Here is a 19,204-nt window from a genome sequence, read left to right on the forward strand (position 1 = left end):
TCCCTTATTCGGGTATGTGCACTTCTTGACACGGACACATTCCCTTATTCGGGTATGTGCACTTCTTGACACTGACACATTCCCGATAGAACAATCAGTACAGAAGTTTGATGTTTATTGTTTTTATACTTAATTTATAGTGGATGCGGAGTTAAAGACAATTGAAGAAAGGAACAGTCCAGGGATATCGCCCCCTGGTCGAGTTAGAAAAGAGTTAGTGATCCGGGAAGAAAAGGTAGAAGAGGAAGAAGAGAAAGAAGAGAAAGAAGGGAAAGAATATGAAGAAGATAAAGAAGGGAAAGAAGGGAAAGAAGAGAAAGAAGAGTCTAGCCTACAAAAGAAAGCAAAAATAGCAGACGAAATTAGAAATGCTTCCTTACAGTCTGGTGAGTTTGCTGTTAGTAGATGGTTTGGGGTGGGGGGAGGGGGGAAGAGAGTTATCAAAATGAATTTTTCTAAATTCAAACGCCCTTAGTCAATTTTCAAAAAGTACCTACATTGTACGATCAAAATCTATTCTCGTTCCTAATTTAAGATGGAATCTTATAAGATTCTGTCTACTTTACGGCCATTAATAATTTGTTGATAACAGGGGGGGGGGGGGATAACAGTCATTTAGTCATTAACACAAAAAGAAAGTTCAATCTTTAGAAAAATTTAGCGAATTGAACTAAAAGTACTGTATTTTGTAACAAACAAGACTTATAGTGAAGATACACATTTTATTCGAAAATTGAAAGCATAAAGCGGACATATAAATTACATTATATATATATGTAATATAATGGTTATGTGATTTAATGATTACAAAATTTGCACCGAGGTTCATTCGGCTAGATGTCATGTATTGTATTGTATTCCTTGTCATATATCCTAAAATCGAATGTAATCTTAAGGAACCATCTCCTTGACCTCGAGAACATGTCATATCCTAGAATCAAATGGAATCTTAAGGAACCATCTCCTTGACCTCGAGAACATGTCATATCCTAGAATCAAATGTAATCTTAAGGAACCATCTCCTTGACCTCGAGAACATGTCATATCCTAGAATCAAATGTAATCTTGAGGAACCATCTCCTTGACCTCGAGAACATGTCATATCCTAGAATCAAATGAAATCTTGAGGAACCATCTCCTTGACCTCGAGAACATGTCATATCCTAGAATCAAATGTAATCTTAAGGAACCATCTCCTTGACCTCGAGAACATGTCATATCCTAGAATCAAATGGAATCTTAAGGAACCAACTCCTTGACCTCGAGAACATGTCATATCCTAGAATCAAATGTAATCTTGAGGAACCATCTCCTTGACCTCGAGAACATGTCATATCCTAGAATCAAATGTAATCTTAAGGAACCATCTCCTTGACCTCGAGAACATGTCATATCCTAGAATCAAATGTAATTTTAAGGAACCATCTCCTTGACCTCGAGAACATGTCATATCCTAGAATCAAATGTAATCTTAAGGAACCATCTCCTTGACCTCGAGAACATGTCATATCCTAGAATCAAATGTAATCTTGAGGAACCATCTCCTTGACCTCGAGAACATGTCATATCCTAGAATCAAATGAAATCTTGAGGAACCATCTCCTTGACCTCGAGAACATGTCATATCCTAGAATCAAATGTAATCTTAAGGAACCATCTCCTTGACCTCGAGAACATGTCATATCCTAGAATCAAATGGAATCTTAAGGAACCAACTCCTTGACCTCGAGAACATGTCATATCCTAGAATCAAATGTAATCTTAAGGAACCATCTCCTTGACCTCGAGAACATGGTGGGCCACTCACCTACAATATACATACAAATTTACAATAATATTTATAAAAAGGAAGTTTTTTTTTCCAAATTTCTGTTCCTAAAGTGCGAAACTAATACAGGGTATCGACTATCGGAGCAAGAATATTCAAAATATACACAAATAAGTTATTATATGGCCAAGCCATCTTGTTTCTTGTTCAGAATGAGTTGGCTGTTCAATCGACTGGTCAATGATATCAATCTGTCAATTTGCTCAGTTACTTTTGTTCAGTATACATTAATCTATTCGAGGAATGGACAACCAATCCTGACCCTTCTGTCTAGGAATAAAGATGCCTCGAATATCGCAGATTGATGGACTTAGTATGGATTAAGTAGTCTTGACAATCTTTGCAGCGGTTACCACTGTCGCATTACTAGTAGTGCAACTACTCTGCTTTCTGGCTGCATCTACCAAATCTTCGTTCTTCAGCAGGACCACTATTTTAGGCAGAAAGAGACATACGAGAAAGATTTGTGAGATGCAGAAGTAGATGATAGCTCTCAACAGGGACTTGATAGGGGGTTCAGAGATGGAGTAGCCGCTCAGGAAAATGAGGCATATCACCATAATCATCAGACTGGTTGTGAAGATGGTGGTGGTCTCCTTGAAGTTATGAGGAAATAGCCGCATCTTGTAGGCGAGGAATAGAGTACCAACTAGCAGAAGACAGGTGAGGATGAACGGGTAGCAGGTGGCTATGAGATTGGAGGATGTACAAACTTTGTTGAAACTCCTATGAGCAACAATTACTTTAGCGTAAATCCACCCCTTGCTCATGATAGAGAAATGAGTAAGGACAGCTGTTGACCCTAGCACAATCAAAAGGATGGTAAGTTGTGCTTTTCGTGTCAGAAACTTGAATAGTTGTGGTCTGCGCTGGAAGTTTTCAGCAGCCATGAAGATCTTGTAAATTTTGAGGGAGCGATAGAAGAGATTGGAGCAGATAGAGCACACAAATAGAGCACAGACGTGATATTCTGTGTTGCAAGCAAGGGTGGAAGGCTCAAAAAGAGCGAGCACTGTCAGGAGATCTCCCAGAACCAGTGAAGAGAGGAATAAGTAGCAAAACACCGGATCAGAAGCTTTTATGACAGGTCTGTTTCTGTGAACAAATATAAACATGGCTGTGGCAATCTTTATTGCTCCAGCTTTTTTTTTTTTTTTTTTTTTTTTTTTTTTTTTTTTTAAGAGAGGCTGGGCATAGAAAGCCCACTAGAGGATAGCATTAAGATGCTTTGCCTACCTCTGGGATGAGGGGGGGTTTATAGGAGACAACAGTGTGAATTGTGGAGGACGGTGGTGGTAATGATCTGAATGGGAATACCGCGCTTTGGTACCAGATGAGTTTATAGATCAGTTAGGCAAGGCTGCAAATGTGATGTGTTAATGCGCTAAGTTACGCCAGTCTGATCCAGTTCTTCTGGTACTATTAAGCGTTTGGTGCGGTTTGTGAAGTTGACGATTGTGGTAATGTGGTGGTTGTCGAATATGTCGTTGACCGAGAGGTAGTAGTCCCGAAAGTATTGACCTCTTAGTTGGGCAATAGCTGGGCACTGTCCAAGAAAGTGTGAGACAGTTTCCTCTCCGTCACCGCACATAGGACAAGCACTGGTGCTAGATTTGCGGATGGTGTGAAGGTGTTTGTTTAAGCCACAGTGGCCCGTGATTAGGTGGACTGCGGTTCTATAGTCTTGTCTATTGTTGATGAGTGACGTGTTTATATTATTGATTATTTTGGTGTGCTTTTGGCCAAGTGTTAGTTTGGTGTGTCTAGGACCATCCGTTAACCAGATATCCTGATTCAGTCTGTGGACTTTGTTGTTGATTTGTCGTTTGATGTAAGATTGAGGGATTGGGCATTTCAAAACGTGTTCGCTGGTCGTGCCAAGCTTGGCCAGCTCATCCGCTTTTTCATTTCCCCACAACCCAATATGGGCTGCGATCCATCGGATCTCTAGAGTGTTGTTCGATCCGAGTGCGTTAAGGGTGTCATAACAGTCTCTAGTAGTTCTGCTCCTCGTTGAAAGCGAGGAAATAGCTTGTATGGAGGAGAGACTATCAGACCATATAATGATGTGTGAATTGGTGTAGGATGAGAGATACTTGCAGGCTTCAATGATTGCAGTAAGCTCCGTCTGGTAGACAGTGCAATAATCAGGGAGCTTGAATGATCTCTCTTCCAGGATGGTGTTGTTGTTGTCAGTCGTGATGATGTACCCAGCCCCACTTCCGGAGTCTGATAGAGACCCGTCTGTGTAGCAGGTGATCGTTTCACTGGTAATGTTGTCGATGGTGTGTTGGAGTGCGGTTCTGTATTCAGTGTTGTTAGTTCCAGGAGTGGTGACGGTGAAGTGCCGTCCCAGCATCATGGTTGGTGCTGTGAGGTCTCTTGTGGCTCTAGGTGGTATGTTGAGATCCTCCATGAATTGTTTGTTGATTGTGGTGTGGTTTTTGATAGTTCCCTTCCTGTGGGCGATAGTTTCAAGAGTGAGGCTGCCGTAGGCTTGAAGCCTTGCTGCTCCCTTCGCTGCTTCGCCCCTCAGGAATAGTATGGTGTCTGGGGTGTCAGTAAGGTGATTCAATGCGAGGAAGGGTGTACTTGGCATGGCACCAGACATCATTCTCAGTGCCAATGCCTGCACACGTTTGAGCTTCCTCGCATTGTAGTCCGTGTCAATTGCCCTGATCCATATACTACAGCAGTAGGACAGAATGGGTCGAATGACCGCTGTGAACATCCATTTACAAGTTTTAGGGCTCATACCCCATGTGGGGCCGACAGCTCTTCGACATTGCATGAGGGATGCCGTGGCTTTTTTGGTGATGTTGATGATATGTTCATTGTAATTGAGTTTGCTGTCTAATGTCACACCTAGGAATTTAGCCGACTTCGAGAGACCTATAATGTTGTTGCCAACTTTTATTGGTCTCAAAGTCCACTTAGTATTCCAGGTAAACATGACTATCTGAGTCTTGAGTGCGCTGATAGATAGATCCTTGGTTTGGCACCATTTTTCTATCGTATTGATGGTTTTGCATGTGCGGTTCCAGATGATGTCCAGGTCATTTCCTTCTGCTAGTGAAGCCAGGTCATCTGCGAAGGCTTGCAGGTAACCCGGTATGTCCTTCGCAGTAAAGGAGAGGAGATCGTCGACTACCAGGTTCCATAGAAAAGGAGAAAGGATGCCTCCCTGTGGGCAGCCTCTCCTGATCTGTACCCTTCTCGACTTATCCTTATGACTTAGATTGATAAAGCGATTAGTGACCATGTTGATGATCCATTGCGCTGTAGCTAGGTCCACTTTCGTGGCCCTGACTGCATCAGAAATAGCTTTGAACGAGACGTTGTCGAAGGCGCCCTCTATGTCAAGAAAAACTCCTAGGACATATCCCTTCTTAGCTATTCTGCGCTCAATGGTGTGGGTAACTTTATGAAGAGCCGCTTCTGTTGAGCAGCCCTTCCTAAAGCCGAATTGACGTTTGTTTATGTCATTTGCTATGTTGAGGTCGTGTTGCATGTGCCAAAGAATCACTTTCTCCTGTAATTTTAGCATCACAGGTGAGAGAGTGATTGTGCGAAAAGACTTAGCCTTGTTGTAGTCGGTTTTGCCGGGTTTGGGGAGGAAGATTCCGATGGAATCCCTCCACAAAGTAGGGATGTGTTGTGTTTTGTGATTATTTGTCATGATGTTTTGTGTTATATCTTTGATATGGTTCCAGGCTTTCTGGAAGATGATCGGTTTCAGGGTGTCCGGTCCTGCAGCCTTTAAAGGATCGAAAGACATGAGGGCCTTCTCGATTCTTTCAGGGCTGTAGATTTTGTCTAGTAAGTCTGAGGAGATGGGTATTGGGCCGAGGGGCGGGACTGGCGGATCAGTAACACTCTCCCTGAAGTGGGTTTGAGTCATGACCTCCAGTGTCTCCTCTGCGTTTTTGGTGAGTTCTCCGTTGGGTTTATAAATGGCTTCTAGTTTGTTGTTGGTGTCAGTACAGGTTTTCAGAATCTTGCTCATCCTTCCAGATTCTTTGACCGATTCTGTGTCTCTGCAAAAGTTCCGCCACGCATTGCGCTGGGAGTTTGACAGGATCTTGTTGTATTGCTTGTTGCTTTCTCGGAGAGCAAGCCACGAAGCGTCAGTTTTCTTTCTGCGGGCTGTAATGAGTTTGCGTCTTATTCCCCTCTGAGCTTCCTCGACTTCTCGAGTTAGCCAGGGAGGTTTGCGGACCGCACTCGAGATGTAAGTTATAGGACATGCCTCCTCGAAGGCTGTCCTGAGAGCAGAGTTTAAGGTGTTGACCTTTAGGTCGATTTCTTGGGGTGTGATAATGCCGTTACTGTGGAGGTCGTTGTTGTTCTGTAGAATCTCGTCAAATTTCGCCCAGTCAGTGTGCTTGACTAGTCGTATTTGACGTGGTTCTTTTTTGGGGCCGGATGTTATATCAAACATAATATATCTGTGGTCTGAGTTAGAGTAAAGATCGCTAACGTGCCAGTTGCTGATCAGCTCCGCCCCCTTTTGGTTAGTTATGGTGAGATCAATAATGGAATTATGACCGCGTGAGTTGAGAAATGTGGGTGTTGACCCTCTGTTGGAACAGGCGAGCCCTAGTGACGAGAGGAAATCTAGGAGATCCTCCCCCCTACTATTGCACATCCTATTACCCCAGAGAGTGTGTTGGGAGTTGGTGTCAGACCCTATGATAAGCGGTATGTTGTTATCAATAGCATACTTGGCTAAAGGTGTTGTCTCGTGGGATGGAGCAGGGCCATTAATATCCATGTACGAAGCTGCCAGAATTACTTCTGTTGAGCTTAGTTGGATCTTAATGGCTACCTGGTCCGGGGTTGTAAATTGCAGCAGTTCCCAGCTTTTGACGGCTAGGTTTTTGTGTATTACTACGGCGGCACGTGGCCTAATGTCCCCGGCCTTATAATAATACTCAGTTAGGTCCTTGCTTATAGTTGGGATATGGTTCTTGTTGTTTGTGTATGGTTCCGTAGCAAGTATAATAGGATTTTTCCTGCCGTGAGTGTTCACTAGCAGGGTTTTCCAGGCGTTGTACTTGCGTTTGAGGTTGATTTGGGTAACAGAGTAATGTTCAAAATGAGTTTTACCTGTTTTGGCTGTAGTTTTTGAGGTGGTCTTCTTGCCCCTTCCACCTCTGCGTGTCTTATGTCGTTGTATGTTATTGTTGTTTGTGGGGGTGGTATCGGTTGGAATAGTATTGGTGGTGGGGGTGGTGGGGTTTGCATTAGTGTTGGTGTTGGAGACGTGGAGTTCAGCATCAGCAGTTTCCCTCACCGGACCAGTACTAGGACCTTTTGGTTCGGGCACTGTGTCTGGGGGCCGGCCTGAGGCGTACAGCAGCGACCAGCGTTTCTAGTAGGAAACTATGTTCCTTGAGGAAGGTCTCTCCCTCAGGTGAGACCTCCACCCAGATCCGCTGCCGCTGCCTGGACCCAACCGACAAACCCCCGCCTTCCTGTTGCTGAACTTCCACAGTCTCCCAGGTATTGGACACGTGCCTCAGAGAGCTGCATGGTAGACCATGCGCTACGTTCCTCAGCATTAGTCCCCGTACTATAGTATGAGGGTCAAGACCAACATCACTAGGTCCCTTCCCCGATAACTGATTTGGCACGTAAAAGGCGTACCGGCTCCAAACGTCCTGGGAGGTGACTGTCCAGCCTGCCTTTTCAAGGCACGCTGTTACCACCTCCGCAGACGCCAGGTCCGCCAGCTCTAATCGCGATCCACCAGGTATCGGTACTAACGACGTAATTACCAGAGGCTGTGGGACGAGGAAAAGTTGGCGGGCGATGAGATCGCTCGCATCACTACCCTCCCCTTCCTTGACAGCAAGAAGGGTGATCACAGGATCACCCTTCCTGTATATCTCTTCGGGGGTGGGAAGCAATTCCTCCTCATCCTCCCCGTCCTCAAACTCTGGCTGCCGGTCTTGTTGTTGTGTCTGTTGTTGTTGTTGTTGTTGTGGTTGTTGTTGTTGTTGGTGTTGTAGTTGGGGGTTGTCCGAGCTGACAGGAGCACCGTTCTTGCTCTTGTTCTTACCCCTGCCCCTGCCGCCCCTGGACCTCCTGTTGCTGTTCGAACGCGTAACCGTTGGGTTTGGTCCCCCTCTCTCGACAAGCCCATTGGATTTTACTCCGTCGGGGGCAGTCTTGGTCGGGTTTCCGGGCCCAGCCGTGTTAGCGCTCGGTGAAAGAGCGGAGTTGTCCCCAGTTGAAGCTGAGGGCAAGTTGTCAGGCGTAATTGGGTGAGATGCAGGAGAGGGGGTGGTAATCGGTTGCGGCCGGTGATCGGTGCTGCTGCTTGCTGCTGCTCTAGCAGCATTAAGCAAGGCATCCCTTTTCTCCGACTGCCTCGATTTTGCCGAATCCCGTCTGTCTCCCCTCTTACTGGAGGGACTGAGCACGGACAGCCCTTTCATTGTGGTGTGGAGAGTCTCGGAGGTACCACTGTTCACTCTAGAGCGACAGTGTTGCTCCTCCAAGTCTCCCGCTTGTATATTGATGTAAGAGTCGCTGAGATGGTCGGGGCTTAGGCGGAGAAGGTTAAGTTCCGATTCTGTGATACTATCCGCATCCACGTCAGGATAAACTGAGGGAATGAGAGATGGTAACTTGTAAGGTCTGTGGTAGTGACAGTGCGCGTGCCAGCGCATTGGGGTGTGTACTTTAATCACAAGAATGTCAAATGTTACGCGCAAATCTGGAGATTTGTGCCACAATACGGAAGTAGATGTCTCACCTATCTTGATCTTAGGCGGATCCATCTCTTTATCGCTTGACATTATTGTTGTTCTTGCTATGGTAGGTTCTTGATAAGTATTAATATAGTTAGATAGTGATATAGTTTCCATATTGGTAATCCAGTAATGTAATGTTGGAGTAATAGTGCAGGATGCCATAATGGGTGTTAGATGATCGCAGTCCCGGTGGTGACCGACATTCCTGCAGCAAAACTGAGAAGTCTGCGCAAATGTATCAGTCACGCACGATTCCGGATCCTTCCAGCGCCAATCATTGGAAATCCAGTGTTGTAATGTTGGAGTAGTAGTGGTTGTGGGATGATCACAGTCCCGGTAGTGACTGACATTCTTGCAGCTAGACTGAATAATCTGCGCAATTGTATCAGTCACACACGATTCCGGATCCTTCCCGCTCCCATAATTGAGAAACAAGTGATGTAGTGTTGGAGTAATAGTGCAGGATGCCATAGTGGATGTTGGATGATCGCAGTCTCGGTGGTGATCGACATTCTTGCAGCTAAACCGAGAAGTCAGCGCAATTGTATCAGTCACCCACGATTCCGGATCCTTCCAGCGCCCATCATTGGTGCCCCTGTGTTGTAGTGAGAGTGTGTTAGTGAGAGTTTTAACACTTTCTGCGTATCGTAGAAAGATAGTTGTAATACTTACGACGACAGTAGTGAAATGCCGCCTAATAAACGAAAGGGAAAAAGGTGCTAATGATCGGTGTTAAGGGCCCGACCTTGAAGTTCACACCATAGACTTCTAAAACCCTATATGCTCGGTTGTGGATGAAGGCTATGAGTGCTCAAGAGGGAACGGATCAAATGAGGTAAAGGAAATCGCTTGGCACGTGCAACTTATGTCCAGTGTTGCTCAGTTGGACAGTACAGCTTAGTCTCGGCTGGTCTTGTGATGCCGGTAAAGCCCCCTTACCACGGCAAGGTCATCTGCTCTGGATAAAGCACCACTGCCAACCTCTATTTGTGGAAACAAAAGTGGATAGGGTTGGGCCATGGGCAGTAATTCCAGAGCCAATGGGCAGAGTCATGTTTGGTGCTCTATTGCTCAGGATTGACTCTGCCGCTGTACTTTTAATCAGTGATTTCCACCATGCGTTGCCGGTACCACGGCAGACAGCTCCCCATGCCTGGTATGCGATACAGGGCAAGAGCACTTCCACCAGGGAGAGACCAGGGCCTCCGAGACGCCGTCAGCTATCAACCCGGCTGCCGTCCTTACGAGCTATCCAGCGACTTTAGTCGCAAGATTCTCAGTGCAGACCACATCCGTTTCGACCACCAACCACGCCTCTCAGCCTGATCGTCACCCTGGTTTCAACCCTCCCGCCCAGCCTCAGCAGACCCGCACCGGGGACCATCCGCCAGAACCACCAGGCCCCACTAGACAGAATTCCCTGAAGCTGCCTGGTCTTTTGCCCGGAACCAGACAAGTCCAGCTGTAGCACCTAGAGATATGCCTACAATAAACTCTGGAGAGGTAATGGAGATGAAGTTCGGTGGGACAGGTGCACATAGGGTATTATTCCTCACTGAAAGCTCGTCTTCTTTACAATACACACAGTTAATAGAGTTAACACGAGAGGATATACAGTTTTCGGCGCACCATTGACATCTCCAGCATTTGGAAAGACCATGAGAGTGGGATAAGAGGTACGTCTGACTTCCTGCTGGACAGTCCAGAGAGCAGGGATCAGATCCTCCTATTTCATTAACATGATCTCTCAAAGTTTCATCCAGTGCTGCTGAAAGATCCTTTTCAGACTGGTCGAATGACACCCTCCCTCGCATGATTTCAGTGCTGTTGCTGTTCTCCCTTCGAAACTCTATAACTTCATATCCCTTTGACAGTGTGCTGTTCACAAATTTGATATTTTCCACAGATTGTCCGTACATCTGCATATTATGTGCCTCCGATTCAATACTTTCAAACAGTTTTTCCCTGAGCTCGTAGATTCCTATCCCTTCTTCTAAACCAATCAATAGCTTCTCCAAGTGGCTTTTTAAAAGCAAAGTTGCAGTAGCTACAAATCCCATCCAGCTAGTGAGCGGTCTTTTGTTCTGACAATCTATTGTTAGATCCCCAACTGGATCATCGAAAGTGCAATTCCTGATATGTTTGTAGTCTTTTGAGAGCTTGTCATCAGCGGCTTTAGCACGGTCGTACAGTAAACCTCCCTTAGCTTTCAGCTTATCTAGATCCATATTCTGTACCTCTGATCTTAAGTAGATAAAGATCTCGTGTTCTATATCCAACTCCTTTTCCAAAATGTTCTTTTGACTGTTCCGATACCTGTCCCGTGACACAGTGAAGCCGAATATGTAGGTCTTGTGCCTCCATTTTCGTCTGTTGATTGTCTCGCTGAGGAATGGAAGAATTTGTCTCTCGTTTCCGTTCAAAAGGAGCAGTTGTATTGGAGCTGGAGGCACTGAAATTCATATAATATGTGTCTATATTTCTAATGAGCTATTTCGCATCATATTCTAATCCATTTATTATAATGATAATATTGTAAAAAGAACTGATATTCACGAATTTTGATCTTGCGGAATTGAATCTTTTGGTAAAATTAACCTTTGTTATTTGCGTCGTACTCCTCAAAGATGCGCATCTCGTTAAAAATTGTTAATCTCCCCCCTCCTTTCTGAAAGAATATATTTTGTCCTATACGTACAGTCGTGCAATTTAATCAGTTTTATAAAATTGTTTCCAGCATTCTCCAAAAACTGTTGAAAATTTAGTAGCTGCCCTTTGGAAGCCATTCAAGTGATGAAATATGAGGCAGATTTGACTAACAGGCCACATAAGGAAGAAAATTATGCCAAAAAATCAGTTTTGATCGTGAATTGTGAAAGGCTTTTATTAATTTTTTATTAATTGTTACCTTCAAAACATATCGCTCGTGAACATAACGAGCTGCAGTTTCAGAGTGAGGGTGGAACCAAATATCAACATATTGAGCGTTTAGAAACTTCAGGAGGTTTATCATACTCATCGCCTCCATCTCTTCTGTCTCAATCAGAGATAAATATGTAGGGTATTGTTCCTGAAATGAAGGGACTATATTTGTTTCCTTATTATATATTTAAGGATGAAATGCCTAGAGGCAAGTTGATATGTTCTCAAACGTCGTGTCGGCCGGGTGGTGCCGATGGGAGGCGCTGAGGATGGGACTCCTGGACTCACCACACCGGCAAAACGCCTTCATGATGAGCCAATCATAGAAACCCTCAGAATTTCAGGTTGAATTGGTTACTATTTTAGGTACCTTGTCAAGGAAAGCATCCTCCGAGTAAATGTAACCAATAGTGGGAATGAAGAAGGAAGTTGGAGGTCCTATAGATGACAGAGCTCCACTAGTCGCATCCGAAGCAATAACGCCAACCACTTTATTGTTCAATGAAACCTTGCTTCCGATCTGCCGGGCTATGTACTGAGTGTCACATCTGAATATAAATTAGCTGAAATTCCAAATAAATAATCAGGATCTTTAGAAAAAAGCATGGGGCTATAAGAAAGGGTGTACCATAATCCTTGCGGTTTCAGCCATTTATTTCATGATATTACTCCGTAATGTCTGCTCTAGGAAAGTAATATGGTTCAATTTTGGGCTTCAGGACGTCATATTTTTCCTTCTAATTCTGTTCAAGCTCAATTACTGGAATGATCATTTGATGAGCATTTTGAATACAATAACTCGCACCAATAGAGTGGATACCACTGCAAACCCTCATCCTATCCTATCTCTGCAAACCCTCATCCTATCCTATCCCGTATGGATTTTACTGCCAACCTTGATATCTCCGCCATTTCAAATCCGTTTTGCATCTGTTTTTCAAATCATATTGAACTATGGGCCCTTTTCCCTTTTCCATAGCAAGTGGAGGAAACACGGGATTTGTAATTGTTTATAATTTGTTAGTAAATAGCAGGAACCCGTATAACCCTAAAATTGTGTCAAGACTCAAGAGACTAAAATAATTATTACCTATTTAATTCGCGTTTATGACACCACTTGGGGGTCAAAATTTTGGGCTCTTAAACTCCTATTTCTTGGCCAATTTTTTATTTTTTTCACGCTGATTTAGAGGCCATTAAAGCATAATTGACCCAGTCAAAAAAGTTTCAGTTTTATATCTTTTACGGTTTTTGCGGAAAGTCGCGTTAAAGTTGATGCCGTGGTGTCAGTAAAATGGTACGGATCCATATAATATATCGTCTCGCTTTATATATAGTAAGATAATAGTATTTATTAAGTTATTAGTAATAATAGTATAATAAGCAAACCCTGAATATATCTCATAGCCGATAGAGTAACCATCGTCCTTTAAGTCCTTCATCAAGTCTTGAAAAACAAGCGCTTTCTCCAGCCCGTAGACGGAGGAATTGATTAGTGTGCATTCTAATGTTTCCTGATTCCTGTGGGATGAACTGTTACCGGATATTTAATTGGTATCAAAGTGCACCACTGAAGTTACTAATGAATAGTTAAACTTTCCAAATAGGCTCTCATCTTTGAACAGTCGTTTTTTACCAAATAGTTAATGATTCAAAACACACTCCTCTCATACATGTTAACTTACAGTATTCCGAAGTTAAATATTCCGACAATTATAAAATCCCCATCCTCTCTGATCAAAGGTTCAGAGAGGAGTTCGTTAATTTTGCTGATAATAACCGGCAATATCACCAGCAGCACTGTTAACCTCCTCATAACGACCCTGACAATGTGCAGTTTCTGACATGTACAAACGCTTATCATGGAAATGTACAATGTAAAGTTTATTGTGAAGGATTTGTAAAGTTGATAGAGGTTTGAGTGATCTGTAAAATTTCTTGTTGATTGCATTTAACTTCATTTTCATGATACTCTCAAGTAGATGTAATAGATTTTCATGTTATCTTAGTTTTAAACTAAACAAAAAAAATCCAAAATGTTGTTTCAAAAGAAAATATCAAAAGACTTGATTGAAATATCTGGACACAATAAAGCTGTTCATCCCTAATAGCCTGAGCTATCTTAAGAATAGTTATTTTGAGATAGTCTAACGCAATGGCTAGCTGGCGCCAGCTAGAGTTTACTACAACAATAGCGCTAACAGTCACGTTTAGACTATTGCAAAAGAACCAACAATGCAACGGTAAGAAATAAGCGATATAATATACATTGGAACATTGATCCCGCTTACTTATGCTATCACAATAGATTTTAGAAATGTAAAATTCCGACTTATGATATAGATTTAGGATCATTTAATGAAACAATAATTATTTAAACCAACATTTATTTTCGTGGCACAATGCAAAAATATCAATACATAATATTAATACTGAATAGTCCAGTCATTTGTCCACACAATTTCAGCTTCCAACCCGTAAATTCCGCAAATTCCGAGATACTCATGACACTTCGTACAGACCTTCCTTAAGGTATAATTAATGAACGATCATAAAGAATCCTATAATGCTTAATTTTGGAGTAATTAAGACAATGAGGCACTCCTTTGTCTCTAGACGAGACAGTCTACTCACTAGTCGACACCACTGTCCCAATCAATTAAGTATCAATTGAGTATCAATTGAGTATCAATTGAGTATCAATTGAGTATCAATTAAGTGTTACTGAGGGTCGTTCCCGTCATCTCGGTAATAGAGCGACTACTCTGACTCTCTAACATGTTCAGTGTTCACAAACACGAGTATAAGCAATTCAATGTTGATTGGGTGTGGTCCCTAAAAATCGAATTTTCAAATTTTGGCGATGGAATCCTCGAATGAGTAGTTGCAGTATACCATCTGCAAAGTAACAAATATAAAACACGGCGGTGGTATAATAAGACTCAAAGTATGTACACCTGTACACTGACTTTTGCCCCCCCCCCCCCCTTCCCCCCTGTATCTCACAAGGCATTGTTAGGAATGGCAGCAACGTATCTGGAAGACATGTTTATTGTTTAGGTACACACATCATGGTCACTCATTGAAACTCATTGCTCCATATTTTATCTCTAACTCTAAGTTTGAATTTCTTAAGTATCAATTTCTGGCATTAGGATTAAGGATTTATTTTCAAGCATACGTTACCAGTCCTTATAATTTGTTCAAGTATTTTTCTGGGATGACTAGATTAAACACTCCTAAGTATAAGTTTCATCTTAATAGTGGTGTTATTAAAACTTCAATTTATTATTATTATTAAGTTATTAATTTTAAATGTATACAATTTTCAATCCTTAAATTGATATTTTAATATTCATTTTTTAACTGATATCGAACTTTTGTTGATATGATGATTATAAATAAACAGTTGCATTAATTTTAAACACATTTAAACTTATAATTTGTCTATTGAATGTCGAATTATAATCTATTTTGCAGAACTTACATTAATTTCAATTACAGTTAACCTCGTAATTTTTGCATCATGTCGAATTTTAATCTATTTTGAAGTCTAACATTACAGTTTGAGGTATATAAATTTAGTAGAACTAATTATGATACCTTTCATTTGATAAATATAACAAGATCCAATTTGTGCAAGATACTTCATATTATATTTATTTTGTATGCCATTTTCAGCTACATTCAAATGATATTCTAGTAATTAACAATTTTTCGTTTCAATTGGTAAGTGAAATTCTATAAGTCTATACATTATTCCGTCTCAGAAAAGATAATTCACTTACAGTGTATGATAAAATTAATAATTAATCTTCGTAAATCATCGTAGTACGCTAAAAAATGTTTATGCAAACACCATTTAGTACAGTTTTCTAATAGTACACGTCATCACACTATGAATTCCGTCTGTTCCATTGTGTCAACCTTTAAATAAAGAAAATAAATAAATAAAGTAATATTTATCGGTAAATAAATGTATGTGAGTCAGCTGTTTATAAAACCAGAGTTGATTTAAAGAGACGGTTTGTGCTGCACTGAACTCGATTTAGGTTGATTAAGTTACGAAAATTCCAAAAGCAAATATGGAATATAACGCAAAACACCTTACACTCAAGTGTACTCTGGATCATATTCAAGCAGAACTCTTTAATAAGTACAAGTTCGTTACAATTTTATATCTTGCGGTATTTTAAACATGCCGGTATTACTGTATCTTACTTTTACAGGTCATGACAATGCAACAAGTGCGCCTTATTGTCACCAGATTCTCGAGACTGAAAACGTCAAAAGCTGGACTAGAGTCCCCACCCTCTCGGGGTGGCTATGCTTACATCACACCCTCATGTGAGATATCCAGACCTGTACCGGTTGTGTACCCTCTGTTCCGAGGTGGCGTTGTTCAGAAAGTAGCTATTGGAAACGGTTTTATAGTCGGATCTTATGAAGAACATAAGAAGCAAGTTATATCTGCTTACGGTGTAAATAGGACGTTACAACTGGGTCAGCCTTCAGAGAATCATTTGTTTGACAAAAAGACGTGGCGAGTTGAAGAACCTGTGACTCAGTTAAGAAGTGGCAGGGCACACACACTAGGGCTCACTGAATCGGGGGTTTTGTTTGGATGGGGTAGTAATAACATGGGGCAGCTTGGGTTTTCTAGGACTACATCATCATGTCCCTTCACTCACTTCAGTCTCAAAGGTTAGTCACTTTACTATCAAATACTTATGGTACTTTATTACAATGGGTACAATAAAATGTGTGTGTGTCACCAGTCACCATGTTATATATTTTGTTTCATTAAAAAGTGGATTATTTCATTCATTAATTAATGTATCATTATGATATTTGGTGTGATATTATTTGTTGTGATATTATTTGTTATGATATTTGTTATGATATTTGTTGTGATTTCCCAGTCCCTAACCTGATAAAAAACTTGCAGGAATTAAACATTTAGCAACTGGACTGGACAACTCATTCCTTGTCACGTGTGATGGGTGTGTCCTCTCTTGTGGCTGGGCAGCTGACGGACAGACAGGATGTGGCTCCACTCAAACCCTGGACTCGTTCACTGAGGTCAATATACCACATCCCGTTACTAAAATCAGCTCCAGTGCGGACAGTACACTTGTACTGTGTAACAACGGTAAGGTCTTTGGCTGGGGAAATAACGAATACAACCAGATATCACCCTCATCGGAGATGCAGATCTTGGAACCGTGTGAGATAGAGCTTCCTGAACCAATCACAGAGGTTGCTGCTGGAGGAAGCTTCTCCCTCTTCCTGTCAACTTCAGGACAAGTTTATAGCTGCGGGTATGGTCCTGGAACGGGACTTCATGCTGACGAGACAGTGTCTGTACCAACACTTGTACCAACATCTCATAAGTTAGAATCTATATCAGCTAGTTTAGACCATGCAGCAGGGATTACTTCTGAAGGTGGTGCAGTGAGGTGGGGCCGAGGTCAGCACAGTAAACTTATATCTGTAAATGATGAAGATATTGTTGAGCCAGAGTTGTTGGAAGGACTTAAACCCAAAGTTAGAGAGGTTTTATGTGGTCCCAATAAGACGTGTGTTATCACTGAGCAGCCTATTAGATCCGTGTCCAGGTTGGGTATGATAGAACCTGGAGAAGATGATAGTGATAGTGAGGACGAGGATCCTTAGTTTTAATTAGGCTGTAATTTTATTCATCATTAAGTTATTATAGGTCTATTCTCTACTTTTCGATTTATTGGGGGTGAAGCTAAGGCCATGCAACGGCTGTATAATAGATAATTTAAGCTGTTTTCTTAAGTTTTATGATTTTTGTCTTATATTTTGATTACGTATTTACGAGCTGTCTTACTTTTATCTTTTTATGTCTTCAAAATCATTCTTCAAGTGCAGGGAAAACGATTATTTCAGATTCAAAATTCGTTACCCAACAAAACAATCATAAAACTAACACAACATAGATATGTGACTCAAGTGTTGGTTTGAGATTCCTCCTCGCTAATGGGCAATGGTGCCTCTGCACAAGCTCCAGGCACAGCAGATATTCATGATCTATTCGAGGATACTGTGTTTGATGAATTAGAGGTGAAAAGAATAACTGCTATAAACGGTGAAAGTGGGTTAGAGGGGATACTGGCCAAACTTCTTCCAATGCCAATTCTACCTCACATTCTCCTTTGGTTAAGAGGTATTTAAACGTGATCCTTTTATTTTGCAAATTTTATGTTTGGCAAGTCAAATTGATAACTGGTAACTTTTTGCTAAATGCACTGATCTTTCAAATACTCATCATTTGAAATTGAGAGTGGTCAAGGACTTCTCTCACCACCAATAACTGTCACGTGACACGTAGTAATCTGGTAATAACTCTCAGATCAAGCAAGGAAAGAGGATTTGTCTGAGGAAATAACGATTGAACAGATAATATACTTGCTTGATACCCTCCATCCTTCTCAGCTGATAGAGAACAAGGTTTGCATTCTGAAAACGAGCAGGTTATCCGCTACCGCTTTAACTGTTCTCCTTTTTTAACATTTATGGTAACACCCTCATGTAAATTGTAATGAATTAAAGTTCTATTTTCTCTAGTATTATAGCTCTGCCACATCTCTTATTGGCACTCTTGTACAATATCTCACTTCTTTTTCAGAGAGACTTTGCCTGGAAGTTATATGATATAGATGAAGACGGTTACATAGCACAGTTAGATTTAGTGGGAGTGTTACGATATTTACTGCCAGCTCTACCTCTGTCAAAACATCAGGTTAGATACCATTATATCAACAGTTAGCTTTTGTATCTGGTTAACTAAAACCTGTCCTAATTAGTAGAGTACATATTATTATTATGAAACAATCGTCAGATGTTCGTGAGTTTAATTATTCTATCTTTATATCTATCTTAGAAAAGATGCAAACGATTTTTGGAGTTAATATATCCGAAACTTGTTCTCATAATAAAATGATACACGCTTAATCAATCATTGTATGGTTAATGATTTTGCCCGGTATTTGATGACAAAATTTGTATCACCAGGTTTTGGCTCGGAGAGCTCTCGCTAGGTTCCCCGAGAAACGAGTTGCAAGGACTGATTTTTATAAACTTGTTCCGGATGCTCAGATAATGAAAATATTCACCAGGCCGATTCTGCTCTGACCATTTTTATTATACTCAAACGTGAACCATTTATTTATTATAGCTGTAGATAGCCAACTGACAAATAAACGAATTATTTATTATTTTGGGGGGGGGGGGGGGGGGCAACCATATTAAAGTATATTAAAGTATATCCCCGGGTCAAAATCGGAAAAAATCCTACATTTTAATATACTTTAATATACCTACAATTAGAAGATTTATATTCTTCGTTAAGATTTACATGATGAACTATATTTTTCACTCAGATTCGCAAGATAAGCCTGTTTTATGACTAGTACATGAATTTCCATCCAGATTGGTCAAAAATTGGCTGAGCTATGAGCTTTAAAAAATATGCCCATATTTGGGCATACGCTTTTGCCCAAATTCGCTTTTGCCCAAATTCGATAAAATTTCAATATTTTTTAATGAGACTAACTCTATGTGAAAGATATAACTCAGTGTTTGTTGAATATAGTGGATACTAAGTAAAAAGACCTCCATGAACAAAATTGGGAAAATTGCACATAATATCTCGGTTCGGAATACT

General features: G+C 41.4%; 3 protein-coding genes across 4 annotated transcripts in view; 1 reads left to right on the forward strand and 2 right to left on the reverse strand.

Annotated features, from left to right (window-relative positions):
• The window catches only part of LOC134811547 (E3 ubiquitin-protein ligase BRE1A-like), an 84,198-nt gene that overhangs the window by 43,979 nt on the left and 21,015 nt on the right, over nucleotides 1-19,204 (reverse strand). The gene's annotated exons all lie outside the window — the stretch shown is intronic.
• Nucleotides 3,213-8,634, reverse strand: LOC134826768 (uncharacterized). The gene is made up of 3 exons (XM_063839265.1): nucleotides 8,592-8,634; nucleotides 7,296-8,441; nucleotides 3,213-7,156 (listed from the first exon to the last, which is right to left on the reverse strand). The coding sequence occupies exons 1-3, from the start codon at nucleotides 8,632-8,634 to the stop codon at nucleotides 3,213-3,215; spliced, it is 5,133 nt and encodes a 1,710-aa protein (XP_063695335.1).
• On the forward strand, nucleotides 15,745-18,958 carry LOC134826643 (RCC1-like G exchanging factor-like protein). The gene is made up of 5 exons (XM_063839102.1): nucleotides 15,745-16,215; nucleotides 16,460-17,704; nucleotides 17,891-17,988; nucleotides 18,167-18,280; nucleotides 18,553-18,958. The coding sequence occupies exons 1-2, from the start codon at nucleotides 15,750-15,752 to the stop codon at nucleotides 17,185-17,187; spliced, it is 1,194 nt and encodes a 397-aa protein (XP_063695172.1). The 5' UTR covers nucleotides 15,745-15,749; the 3' UTR covers nucleotides 17,188-17,704; nucleotides 17,891-17,988; nucleotides 18,167-18,280; nucleotides 18,553-18,958.

This window comes from Bolinopsis microptera, chromosome 2 (genome assembly GCF_026151205.1).
Source record: "Bolinopsis microptera isolate Bmic1 chromosome 2, MBARI_Bmic_1.0, whole genome shotgun sequence".
Classification (NCBI taxonomy): Eukaryota; Metazoa; Ctenophora; class Tentaculata; order Lobata; family Bolinopsidae; genus Bolinopsis; species Bolinopsis microptera.